This window comes from Macaca fascicularis, chromosome 7 (genome assembly GCF_037993035.2).
Source record: "Macaca fascicularis isolate 582-1 chromosome 7, T2T-MFA8v1.1".
Taxonomy (NCBI): Eukaryota; Metazoa; Chordata; class Mammalia; order Primates; family Cercopithecidae; genus Macaca; species Macaca fascicularis.
Genome location: NC_088381.1, coordinates 74,662,719 through 74,676,628, shown reverse-complemented (window position 1 = coordinate 74,676,628; position 13,910 = coordinate 74,662,719). Strand labels below are relative to the sequence as shown.

General features: G+C 49.9%; 1 protein-coding gene across 5 annotated transcripts in view; it reads right to left on the bottom strand.

Moving 5' to 3' along the window:
* The window catches only part of SEMA4B (semaphorin 4B), a 43,888-nt gene extending 32,112 nt beyond the window's left edge, over nt 1-11,776 (bottom strand). For 4 of the 5 annotated variants that reach the window (XM_073996717.1, XM_073996715.1, XM_005560508.5 and 1 more), the window contains exon 1: nt 11,615-11,776. Coding sequence is in view for 1 of the 5 variants with exons in the window: in XM_065548426.2 (XP_065404498.1) it covers nt 3,118-3,146 (29 nt within the window). In the remaining 4 variants the exon portion in view is untranslated. Of the gene's footprint in view, nt 1-3,117; nt 3,818-11,614 lie in introns of those variants that run through there. The other variant, XM_065548426.2, reaches the window with a different exon arrangement.
* Between the last annotated feature and the right edge of the window lie 2,134 nt (nt 11,777-13,910).

Here is a 13,910-nt window from a genome sequence, read left to right as displayed (position 1 = left end):
TGGAGTAATCTGTAAACATGATAACCATTCCTTATGCCTTTATTCAAGCTATTGATAAAAATATTGGGTGAGCAGGGCTGGGAGTGGTGGCTAACACCTGTAATCCCAGCACTTTGGGAGGCCGAGGCGGGCAGATCACGAGGTCAGGAGATCGAGACCATTCTGGCTAACACGGTGAAACCCCGTCTCTACTAAAAATACAAAAAATTAGCCAGGCGTGATGGTGGGCGCTGGTGGGCACCTGTAGTCCCAGCTACTCAAGAGGCTGAGGCAGGAGAATCTCTTGAACTCGAGAGGCGGAGGTTGCAGTGAGCCGAGATCATGCCACTGCACTTCAGCCTGACTGACAGCGAGACTGTCTCAAAAAATTTTTTTAAAAATGTAGAAGAAATGGTGATGGAATTAGAAAATCTAGATTCAAGTAAGAATCATCAGTGGATGGGAAACCATTGGGTGGAAGATTGTTAGGAAACTATATGTTAACAAAGTGTCCCACAGATGACTTACTAATTACCAAAGGGAACATTTATCTCTAAGGGAGAGATCTCGTGGCCACAATCTTAACCAAGCAGACAAAAGTAGCAGCACAGTAATGGGACTGTTTGACGTAATTTACCTTCTGATATGATGCAATAAGAAGTACAAAACAGGCTGGGCCCAGCAGCTCACGCCTGGAATCCTAGCACTTTGGGATGCCGAGGCGGGCAGATTGCCTGAGCTCAGGGGTTCGGGACCAACCTGGGCAATACAGCAAAACTCTGTCTCTACAAAAATTAGCCAGGTATGGTGGCACATGCCTGTAGTCCCAGCTACTTCAGAGGGTGAGGCAGGAGGACTGCTTGAACCTGGGAGGTCAAGGCTGCCGTGAGCTGAGATCACGCCACTGCTCTCCAGCCTGGGTGACAAAGTGAGACCCTATCTCAAAAAAAGAAAAAAAAGAAAAAAAAAAAAAACAAGTACAAAACATCATCAATCTTTGCAGCATTCTTGTCAAAGGTGTGTTATAACCCAGATCTAATAATGAAGACACAATCAGACACATCCAGCATGAGTAGTATTCTACGAGACAACTAGCCTGGACTCTTCAGAAAGGGCAATCTAGTGAGAGACAAAACAGACAGGGGTGGGGCTGTTTTAGGTTAAGGGACTAAAAAGACATAATAATCAAATGCAGCGAGGCGAGGTGGCTGACACCTGTAATCCCAGCACTTCGGGAGACCAAGGCAGGTGGATCGCTTGAGCCCAGAAGTTCAAGACCATCCTGGGCAACATGGTGAAACTGGTCTCTACAAAAAATACAAAATTGGCCGGGCGCGGTGGCTCAAGCCTGTAATCCCAGCACTTTGGGAGGCCGAGGCGGGCGGATCACAAGGTCAGGAGATCGAGACCACAGTGAAACCCCGTCTCTACTAAAAATACAAAAAAAATTAGCCGGGCGAGGTGGCGGGCGCCTGTAGTCCCTGCTACTCAGGAGGCTGAGGCAGGAGAATGGCGGGAACCCGGGAGGCGGAGCTTGCAGTGAGCCGAGATCGCGCCACTGCACTCCAGCCTGGGCAACAGCGTGAGACTCCGTCTCAAAAAAAAAAAAAAAAAAAAAATACAAAATTACTCAGGCATGGTGGTGTGCACCTGTTGTCCCAGCTACTCGAAAGGTTGAGGTGGGAGAACACCTAAGCCCAGGAGGTCAAAGCTGCAGGGAGCCATGATGGTGCTGCTGCACTCTAGCCTAAGGGACAGAATGAGACCCTGTCTAAAAAAATAAACAAAATCAATAGCAATGTGTGAACCTTGATTGAATGTTGAAAAAGAAAAAAAAAAAAAAAAAAAGCCATGGAGCAATTGGGGAAATTTTAATATGGACTGTGTATTAGATGATATTACGGCATTCTTCATCTTTTTAGGTATGATAATGGTATTTCTCAGATGTGATTAAGTCCTGGTCTTTCAGAAACACCTGCTGAAGCTTTACAGGTGAAATGTCATGATGTCTACAATTTACTTTCAAATGATTCAGCAAAAACAAATGTGCATATATATGTATGTGCGTGTACTAGAAAGAAAGAACATGAATGTGACTGGCAAAAACTGGTCAATATAGGTGAAGAGTTATTAGGTGTTTTTGTATTAATCTTTCCATTTAAACATTTGAGTGATTAAAAAAAAAATGGGTGACAGCCAGGCACAGTGGCTCACGCCTATAATCCCAGCACTTTGGGAGGCTGAAAATAAGTAAACAAATAAATAAATGGGTGAGACAGAGTCACAAACAGAGTCCAATGGCACACCACTAGAGACCTCCATCAAGGTTAAAACAGATCAGTATCTTTTTTTTTTTTTTGAGATGGTGTTTATCTCTTGTTGCCCAGGCTGGAGTGCAATGGCATGATATCAGTTCACTGCAACCTCTGCCTCATGGGTTCAAGCGATTCTCCTGCCTCAGCCTCCCAAGTAGCTGGGATTACAGGCATGTACCACCACACCCAGCTAATTTTGTATTTTTAGTAGAGACGAGGTTTCACCATGTTGGTCACAGCTGGTCTAGAACTTTTGACCTCAGGTGATCCACCTGCCTTGGCCTCCCAAAGTACTAGGATTACAGGTGTGAGCCACCACACCTGGCCTGATCAATATCTTTTATAGGCCGAACAACTAGCTATGTGTCCTCCTAACTGCACTGTTCAGTCCACATTTCTCCATATTATCCATAAGACTATTATGGTCCGAAAGCAGTGGCTCATGCCTGTAATCCCAGCACTTTAGGAGGCTGAGATGGGCAGATCACCTGAGGTCAGGAGATCGAGACCAGCCTGGCCAACATGGTGAAACCCTGTCTCTACTAAAAATACAAACATTAGCCGGGCATGGTGGTGAGCACCTGTAATCGCAGCTACTTGGGAGGCTGAGGCAGGAGAATCGCTTGAACCTGGGAGGCAGAGGTTGTAGTGAGCCAAGATCCTGCCACTGCACTCCAGCCTGGGCACAAGAGGGAAACTCCATCCCCCCTCAACACCCCCCAAAGAAAAGAGAATATTATGAACAAAATTGCAAGAAATCTTGTCAAAGTCAAGGTGCTAGCTACAACATTTCCTTCTTTTACCTTCTGTCTATTGCACTTACCTAGAACAGCACCTGATATGTGGCCACATGCTCAATCACTATTTGTTGAGTGCCTGAATCTCCATATCAAGCAGATCCTAAAATGGCAGCAGGGCTGCTTTGCCCTGGTGTCTTGGCAACACATAAGTTGTGTGACTGCTGTGCTCATCTCAGAGGAGAGGAGACAGGGGCTGATGCGGCCTCACTAAGCGGATAATTATATCCTGCTCAAATGCTTCCAGTATGTCTTATGTCAACTGGGCAGCAAGCCCTTTGAAGGCAGTGACAGGACTTCCGTCTTCCAAACCCCCGCTGCCTTGCATGGCACTCTAGTAGGAACTCCACAGGGCTGACAAAATGAGGATCCCAACTGTCAGCCTGGAGAAGAGCCCTCAAATCCACGCCCTCAGTGCGGCAGCCTTGGTCTTCGTGGGCTCCCCTTTCTTCCGTTAGTGTGCTGATGTGTTCTCCCCAGACTAGAAACCACAGGAGGACACTGACAGAGAAAAATCTCCTGTGAGCTGACTTCCTGCGAGCGGGAGCGGTTCCCAAGCCAACGATGTGTCTCCTGTTCCCCTTTGCCACTCTTGGATGTTGGCGAGTCTTTCTCGGCCAGAATGCCAGCGTTTATAAAGAGCTCAGGAGGCAGCTTGGAAAGGGAGTACCAAAATAAGAGACGAAGAGAAAAGCACTGCTTCCTCCGTGCCCCGGCCAGCAATATGAAGTCATCATCAAGGCTAGCCCCTTCTTCATACACGCTCTGGCACCTCCTCCCCATGGACCTTCCTCCTTTTTCTTTCTCTCGTACACACAGACATACACACATAAGGACAGAAGCACAAGAATGAGAGATAAACTGTGCATAGGAATCCATTATAAAGAGGCCCAAACGAGGCCAGGCGTGGTGGCTCACACCTGTAATCTCAGCACTATGGGAGGCCGAGGCGGGAGGATCACAAGATCCAGACCAGCCTGGCCAACATGGCAAAACCCCATCTCTACTAAAAATACAAAAATTAGCCGGGTGTGGTGGCATGAGGCTGTAATCCCTGCTACTTGGGAGACTGAGGCGGGAGAATTGCTTGAACCCAGGAGGCGGAGGCTGCAGTGAGCTGAGATCGTGCCACTGCACTCCAGCCTCGGTGACGAGAGCAAGACTCTGTCTCAAAAAAAAAAAAAAAAAAAAAAAAAAAAGCTACAAGGGAAAGAAAATAAAGGGAAGCATGGCTAACAGTATAAAGCAAATGAACACATATCCTTGCTGCTTCTCTACCCTGCCCAGTACAAAGGGAACAGACGCAGGGCAAGTGCCAGCAGTGTCCAGGCTACATTTGGCCTCCCCAGTGATCAATACCCATTAATCATCCATGGGTACAGCCTCTGCCCAGCTGCATGCAGGCCATGTCCTTGGACACGGATGGCCCCCGCCAGGTGGCTCCTGGCCAGGTCTGCCTGCTCTAATTCCCACCCAGGGGAACCTAGATCTCTGGCTTCCACAGTTCTACTCTGGGAGTCATTACTTTGTTTGCTGACTGTGGGGGAGGGGCCTCCTGCCAAGCCCAGTGGAGCTTGAACCCAAAGGTCCCACCCGCCCCCTCCTGGGGTAGCACTCAAGCTCCTCCCCATTCTCGGGTGCAGGCTGGGAATGGGGAGGAGCTTGGCAGGCTGCCCAGCAAGGCCTCGCAGACATACACGGGCTGCAGCCCAGCTCTCCAGGCCTTGGCCCCCCACCACCATCCCCTTGTAGCCCTGAGCCTTCCTCTTATGCCAACTTGCAGCTGCAGCTCTCCACCCTGCCCTGGCTGGGCACACTGCTGGTGTCTTCTCCCCAGGGGCTGGGCAACAGCTCAGCTGCAGCATCAATACATGTTGAAGAGGAAGCGACACCAGCTGGCACACCCTGTGTATACTTTCAAATCAGCCAGTGGCTGCCAAGTCCTCAGGGCTGGGAGCTTCCTTGGGCCAGCGCCTTCTGCAGCAGAGGGCATCCACCCCGGGTCAGCACTTATACTGCCTTCAAAACTCAATGGCAGCTTTTACCCAGGGTCTGGGAACAAATGTAAATAAATGGCTTCATCTCCGTTCCCCAAACCATTTTCCCCGCTACTGGCCTCTTGTTTTTCTTGCTCCTGGAAGTGGTAGAATCTAGTGGTTAAGCATACAGGTTCTTTTGTCAGAAGAATTCAGCACCTTCCGTATTTTGTGGACTTTTAGCAAGCCACACAATCACTCTGAACCTCAGCTTCTTCATCTAAGACGGAGTGCTATGAGCAGCACTTCATGGGTGGCTGGAGAGAGTACATATAAAGCCACGGGCAGCACTGGCATGTAGTGAATGCTCAATGAACAAGGCCATGCCTGCTATGTTATTGGTTCACTTCCCCATCTGAAAGTTGCCCCATGTTGTCAACAACTCTGAAATATCTTAGGTGCCCATCTCTGAGGACCCCCTTCTGGGTACTCCCTCAAGTTCAGCCACCTCCTGAAAAGCTGGTGCTGAGGCTGCAACTCTCATGGGCAGAAAGAACCGGCCTGCCCAGCCCAAGTCCCAGGTGCGCCCGCTGTGGTGAGGAGCCCGACACCCAGCACCACCCCCACTGGGGCCTGTTGGGGCTTGAGCTGGCCACTCCCTGGGAGGAGATCCCCCCGCCCCACAGGGCTGTGGGGCAATCAGCAGGGCTCAACCTGTCCCTGCCCTGACAGGGTAGAACATGAAGTTGCCATTGTCACTCCTCTGCTCCCCGATACGAGTTCAGGAGCTGCTGTCTGCCTCTGCCTTTGCACCCACTCGCCTGTCCAGGGGAGACTAGACTGGCAACATAGGAAGACCCGGTCTCTACAAAAAATAAATTAAAAATTAGCCAGGTCTGGTGGTGTGCGCCTGTGGTACCAGCTACTTGGAAGGCTGAGGTGTAAGGATCACTTGAGCCTGAGAGGTAGAGGCTGCAATGAGTCATGATGGCACCTCCAGCTTCGGAGACAGAGCAAGACACACACACACACACACACACACACACACACACACACACACACAGAGCAAGACACTGACACACACACACACAGAGCAAGACACTGACACACACACACACAGAGCAACATACACACACACACACACACAGAGCAACACACACATACACACACACACATATATACATATCCTGGTTCCAAAGATCCCATGAAGTCAGGAATCTACCTCCCCATTTGCTATGGAGTTATTCCCTCTAAAATCCCAGTCTGAGCCCCAGACCCCTGGCTATTACCCTGTGAGGAGAAAGAAGAGGAGGACAGGGCCCTCCCTCCACCTCAGGAAACCAACCTTCCTTCCCAAAGGCCCAAGGCTCTCCCCTCTGCCTCTTCCTCCCCAGGGAGGAGCTCTCTGACCCTGGAGTTTTCCCATCACCTCAGGTCACCTGGTGGCTGCCACTGTTACTCCCAGACAGAGTCTTGCTCTTGGTTCTGATGCTGATCCCAGAGAGTGGGCAGGAACAGGTATGCCTAGGAGGGTGGTGGAGATGCACAGACGGGTTGCCACGGATTTCCTAAGGCTCTGCAGGCTGTACTCTCACCCTGCTTTGCCAGGGTGGAGGTTCTGAGGAATGCACTACCCGTGGCAGTGTGCCCACTTGCCACCCTAAAGCAGTGGTATTAGGAGACAACATGCACAGAAAGCTGATGTGAGGGTGGCACCGAAGATCCGTGCCTGGACAGGAATCTCACACGGCAGCCACCCTGCAGCACCATTTATGCACTGTGAATGAGGGTCTGGCTGGTGGGCATCACACCAGGGACTCTGGAGCCCACAAGGTTCTGAGTGAGCCCAGCTTGGCCCTAGCAGGAGAGTAGGCTCTAAGGGCACCCACCCATGGGGCCACAAGGGCTTATCTCTAGCCATCTCATCTTTTGGTTTCCACAAACCCCTTGAAAGACAGCTGACCCTGCTTGCTCCTCCCAGCCACCTCTTCTATGAATGCTGCCTGAGTTCTTGCACTACAGCCTGTGAGCAGTGCAGCAGAGCAGGGAGCCCCTTCACCACAAGGGTGGGCTTCAGGGAGCTCTGAACCCCAAGAATGAGATGCCATTTCAGGAGAGAGGGAATCAGAGCTTTCATTTAATTTCAAAAGCTCTTTGCTACCAGCCCCCACTCCCCCCCGAAAAAAGTGAAGAACCATTTCTCTAAGGTGTGTTAGTCTGCAGACACTGGGAACTTTCAAAATTAGCCTTTGTCAGAAAAAAAAAAAAATTATACCTCAGTTTGCAATAGTTATATAACCTTGACATGAAATATTTGGCAAATTCTTTCCACCTACATCAAAATTGTCATTTATGTAGCTAATTAATATTAATTGAGCACCTACTATAAGTGAGGACTGTGCCAAACTTTTACATTCAATCAGTTAGTTAATTCTCACAACAGGGTGAGATATGAGTTATTATTGTATTCCCATTTCAGAAGTGAGAAATTGGGGCACAGAGAGGTTCCAGGACTTACTAAGGTCACACAAGTGATAAGTCAGGACTAGGACCACAACCCAGATCTGCTGACTCCAGAACCCATATGGATATTCAACCTATAGTCAGAATTTCAACCACATTTTGTCTCAAGTTATAGCCATCCACCTCTTCTGATAATATAAGCCAATGTCTGTCCTTCCTTCTTTCCTTCCCTCCCTCCTTCCTACCTTTGCTTCCTTCCTTCATTCCTCTCCTCTCCCTTCCTTCCCTTTTCTTCCTTCCCTTGCTCACTTCCTCCTTTACCTTCCTTCCCCCTCCCTCCCTTCTTTCATTCATGCAACACATATTTCCTGTGCACTTGCTGCCTTCTAAGCATTGCTCAAGGTTAAGGAAACTGACAAGGCTGCTGCCTTCACAGAGCTTAGTTTATCAGGATCCTTTAAACTGTTCTTTCAGAGAATAACCATTCTGATCTACATTTTATTTATTTATTTATTTATTTTGAGACGGAGTCTTGTTCTGTTGCCCAGGCTGGAGTGCAGTGATGCGTTCTCAGCTCACTGCAGCCTCCACCTCCCGGGTTCCAGCAATTCTCCTGCTTCAGCCTCCTGGGTAGCTGGGATTACGGGCACATGCCACCACGCCTGGCTAATTTTTGTATTTTTAGTAGAGACAGGGTTTTACCATGTTGGCCAGGCTGGTCTTGAACCCCTGACCTCAGGTGATCCACCCGCCTTGACCTCCCAAAATGCTAGGATTACAGGCATGAGCCACCTCGGCTGGCCTATGTTATGTTATGTTATGTTATGTTATGTTATGTTATGTTATGTTATTTTGAGACAGTGTCTCACTCTGTTGCCCAAGCTGGAATGCAGTAGCAGGATGATGGCTCACTGCAGCCTCAACCTCCCTTGGCTCACCTTCTACCTTAGCGCCCCGGATAGCTGACACTACAGCTGTGGGCCACCATGCTCGGCTAATTTTTGTATTTTTTTGTACAGACCGAGTTTCACCATGTTGCCCAGGCTGGTCTTGAACTACTTCTGGACTCAAGTGATCCACCCACCTTGGCCTCCCAAAGTGCTGGGATTACAGGTATGAGCCACCATGCCTGGCCCACATTTCTTTTTTTCTTTTTTTTTTTGAGATGGAGTCTCATTCTGTCACCCAGGCTGGAGTGCAATGGCATGATCTCAGCTCACTGCAACCTCCGCCTTCCAGGTTCAAGTGATTCTCTTGCCTCAGCCTCCTGAGTAGCTGGGATTACAGGCATGCACCACCATGTCCGGCTAATTAGTAGAGACAAGATTTCACCATGTTGATCAGGCTGGTCTCGATCTCCTGACCTTGTGATCTGCCTGCCTCGGCCTCCCAAAGTGCTAGGATTACAGGCGTGGTCCACTGCACCCGGCCCCCACATTTCTTTAGACACTTTCACTCCCTTATCCTTTGTTTCCAACAAAGGTAGTGGCCAGGGCCAATTTGGCAGAGTTCTAGAAGGGCTCCCAGGCTGCACAGGCTAGAATCCTGCTGTTTTCAACTAATTTCCACAGTTGCTCCTGTGAGTTCCCTCTGCACTCTGCTCATATTCCTATTAGGAACTCATTATGCTGCAGTGAACTACTCATTTACACATCACATCCCTCTCTTCCCTTCTCTTCTACAAGCTCCTTGAATGCAGGGACAAGGCCTGCCTAACTCAGGTTTTTCATCTCCAGCCCCAGGACAGAATATGGAAATAGCAGGTACCCAGCAAATGTTTTCTGCTCTAGCTGACTGTCTCAAATCGTTTCCAAAGGATCCATTCAAGTTTTCCTTCCTGGATCTTTTCCCCCACTTTTCTGTTATCCCTTTCAAAGGAAACAGCACCACACTGATAGAGGCAGGACTAGAGTCCCACTTCCCTGCTTTAGGGAAGCTAAACAGTTTTCTTGCTTAGCTCCAGGCTCACCAGCTTTGCTGGCATCAGAAGAGATGGTATTTTGGAGAGTGGCTGAATGCTTGGCTCCTAGGGACTTATATTGGACCATCCTGTCCAATGTAGTCAGATACTACATTAAAGCAGGAGCCTCAAGGCACAAGACCCACGAAGCAGGAAGAGAGACTCAGTTCTCCCCAAGGCACAAGTCTCCATTCCCCATCTTTAGTTCAACTGTTGCCAATGTCTCCAATCCTTATTTATTTTAATTTTTAATTTTAATTTAATTTAATTTTTTGTTTGTTTGTTTTTTGAGATGGAGTTTTACTCTTGTTGCCCAGGCTGGAATGCAATCGCAATCTCAGCTGGCTCACGGCAACCTCCGCCTCCCAGGTTCAAGCGATTCTCCTGCCTCAGCCTCCCAAGTAGCTGCGATTACAGGCATGTGTCACCACACCCAGCTAATTTTGTATTTTTAGTAGGGATGGGTTTCTCCATGTTGGTCAGGCTGGTCTCGAACTCCTGACCTCAGGTGATCCACCTGCCGTGGCCTCCCAAAGTGCTGGGATTACAGGCATGAGCCACCACGCCCAGCCTTATTTTATTTATTTATTTATTAAAACAGAGTCTTGCTCTGTCACCCAGACCGGAGTGCAGTGGCACAATCTCAGCTCACTGCAACCCCCACCTCCCAGGTTCAAGCCATTCTCCTGCCTCAGCCTCCTGAGTAGCTGGAATTACAGGCACACGCCACCACACCCGGCTAATTTTTGTATTTTTACTAGAGACGAGGTTTTATCATGTTGACCTGGCTTGTTTCAAACTCCTGAGCTCAGGTGATCCACCCACCTCGACCTCCAAAAGTGCTGGGATTACAGGTGTGAGCCACCATGCCCGGCCAATGTCCCCATATTTAGATTGCCTGTCACCAACAGTTTGAGCCCCGGGTGCAAGGAGACATATCCCAGATTTTCCTGAGCTTCAGAAAGCATAATCTCCAAAAAGGCCAGGCGTGGTGGCTCAAGCCTATAAACCAGGCATTTTGGGAGGCCAAAGTGGGCGGATCACCTGAGCTCAGGATTTGGAGACCAGCTTAGCCAACATGGTGAAACCCTGTCTCTTTTAAAAATACAAAAATTAGCTGGGCATGGTGGTGCATGCCTGTAGTTCCAGCTACTTGGGAGGCTGAGGCAGGAGAATCACTTGAGCCGGGGAGGTGGAGGCTGCAGTGAGCCAAGATCCCACCGCTGCACTCCAACCTGGGGGATAGAGCAAGACTATGTCTCAAAAAAAAAAAAAAAAAAAAAAAAAGTATAATCACCAAAAGAAATGGCCATGACCTGAGTTCAAATCCTGACCTTCCCACTAACTCATTGTCATCTTGGGAAGCGATTTAATCTCTCTGGGTTCAGTTTTCCTTATGAAAATGAGGAGGGATGGGCCAAGGTGATTGCTAAATCTTTTCCAGTTCTAAGGCATTGTGGGAAAAAAACTTTTTAAAACTTTGTATGCTTCCCACACAAAATTTTAAGGCATTTCAACCTTTAGAAGAATTGTTTAACTCAAATAACATACTCATATTACAGGTGAGGAAATGTGGGCAGAGGTTTGATGACCGTCCCGAGGTGACCCAGGGCTCCTGCGCCTTTTTGCTAGAACAGAGTAACTCCCGAGTAGCCACAACAGCAGCTTCATGCCCAGAACCCCAACCTCCTTCTTCTAGCCTTGTATCCACCACCTTGGTGCTCAGTGACAAGAAAGAAGCCATGACAAAGGGCCTAACTCGGAGGTCATACCCACTACCATTCCGTAGGGGCCCAGGCCTTTTCCGAATTCCAAATGACTTCTCCCCAGGGCCAGGTCCCGGATTTAGGAGTAGGGGTGGTGCACTGGCGCGATGTGAACGCTGCTCAAAGGCCCCCGGTGGCCATGGGAACATGGGCCCAGCCTCCTGCGCTGCCATGGTAACAGGCTCCCCCGGCGGCGGGCGCCAGTGCCCATCAGAGCGTGCAGGTGGCGCCCTCTGGGGAGAGGGGCCGGGCGGGAGGTGCGGGTGCAGGGGTGGGGGCCGCGGCTGCGCGGCGGTTTCCGCCTGGTCCGCCACCCCAGGCCACGGCTCCCACCTCGCCGGGCACCCCCCGCGCCTACCTGGAGTGAGTCACGGCCAGCGCACGGTCATCGCCCCCCGCGGGGCCGCTCTTCCCACAGTGTCCACTGACTCGTCCCCCTTGCCAGGCCAGCCCAGCGCCGTCCCTGGGGACCCAGAGTCTCGGGCGCACAGCCTCGGTCCGGCGCGGCGTCCCAGGAAATGCTGGGCCCCCGCCAAGCCCCGCCCCGCCCCGCCCCGCCCCGCCCCGCCCGTGTTTACGGGAATTGTCCGCAGGGCGCCTCCGGGACTTCCCTGATGGGGGTCGTGCCCCCTGCCCCACCACCGCCACCAGCCCCGGCCCCCGGCCATTTGCAGCAACGCTGGACTCGATGCCACGACCACCCTGGCCTGTCGGGTCCGCCTCGCCACGACCGCTTGTCGGCCCAGGTTAGCCGTGGAGCCCAAGGGACTGTGCGGTCCTTCACCTTGGGAGACTCGGCCTCGCTGGACCTGGGCCACAGGGGGCGGCCTCACTAGCTGGAGTCTGGGCTGGCCCAGGTTGAAATCCTAGATCCACTCTCACCTAACTGGCTGTGTTATCTAGGACGAGTTCCTTAACCTCTCTGAGCCTTGAGTTTTTCATCTGTAAAGTGGGCATCAGAACACTAGAGACCTCACAAGGTTGTGGTGGGAAATGCAATGGTGGAGGCACACACCTGCACATGGTCGGCTCTCAAGAATGGTAGTATTGTTTACAGAAGAAGGCAAGTGAGAGGAAGGCAGAGCCACATTCTGTGAAACCACACGTCTCCACCCGAGATAAATGCTGCTCACTGCTCTCTTATCATGCAGTGGGCGGGCGTGCTCAGAGAGTAAATCGAAACGGAGATCCGCAGGAGGGGTGAAAGATAGGGTTATAAATATCCCGCATTTATCAAGTGACCTTGGCTCCTCCCTCTCCAGCTCTTGCGTCCTGGTGCTCCTATCTTCCAGGAAAGCAACAGCAGCTTTCAGGGCGGTTGCTGAAACAACCAGTTCTGGACTTGTAAGTGGCTGAGCTGGCCTGAGCTGGCTGGTCAAGGGACTGCAGAAACCAGAGGCCAAGTGGCAGCCCGTTCCAAGGCCGGGCGGGCCTGGCCTAAGTGTACATTGTCCTTCTGCAGCCTTTCCTCTCCGGGAATTGCTGCCTAGCTCCTCCAGAAAAAGAAAAAAGTGATTACTTTTGTTACCTCTCTATAAAAGTAAACACATATTTAGTACAAGAAAGTTAGACAACAGAAAAACACAATTAAAAATAATATCACTCATAATTTCATTTTACCTACACATCAGCATCGGCCGTTCATTTTTTTTTTTTTTTCGGAGAGTCTTGCTCTGTCACCCAGGCTGGAGTGCAGTGGCTCTATCTCAGCTCACTGCAACCTCTGCCTCTTGGGTTCAAGCAATTCTCCTGCCTCAGCCTCCCAAGTAGCTGGGATTACAGGCGTCTGCCACCACGCCCGGCTAATTTTTGTATTTTTAATAGAGACGGGGTTTCACAATATTGGCCAGGCTGGTCTCGAACTCCTGACCTCGTGATCCGTCTGCCTCGGCCTCCCAAAGTGCTGGGATTACAGGTGTGAGTCACCACATCCGGCCGGCAGCGTTAATGTTTTTAAAAACTTTTTTAAAATTGAGATTAATTTGCATGTAGTAAACTGCACAAGTCTTAGGTGTACTGGTGTTAATATTTTGGTGAATATCTTCCTGTTTGTTTCCTATGCGTAAGTATACACTTACATCTTTTAGAAAAAAGATGATTCAGTACATACTTTTTTCTAACTTTTACTTAAGACAGCATTATTTTACGTTTTTCTTTTTCTTTCTTTCTTTTTTTTTTTTTTTTTTTGAGATAGAGTCTTGCTCTTGTTGCACAGGCTAGAGTGCAGTGGTGCGATTTCCGCTCACTGTAACCTCTGCCTCCCAGATTCAAGCGATTCTCCTGCCTCAGTCTCTCAAGTAGGTGGGATTACAGGTACCCACCACCACACCCAGATAATTTTTGTATTTTTAGTAGGGATGGAGTTTCACCATGTTGGCCAGGCTGGTCTCGAACTTCTGACCTCAAGTGATCTGCCTGCCTTGGCCTCCCAAAGTGCTGGGATTACAGATGTGAGCCATAGCACCCAGCCTATATCACGTTTTTCTATAACATTAAAAATTCTTGCTCATGCCTGTAATCTCAGCTCTTTAGGAGGCCGAGGTGGGCTGATCACAAGGTCAGGAGTTCGAGACCAACTTGGACCAACTCCGTCTCTACTAAAAATACATGGGGTATTTAGTAGAGATGGGGTGAAGCCCCATCTCTACTAAAAA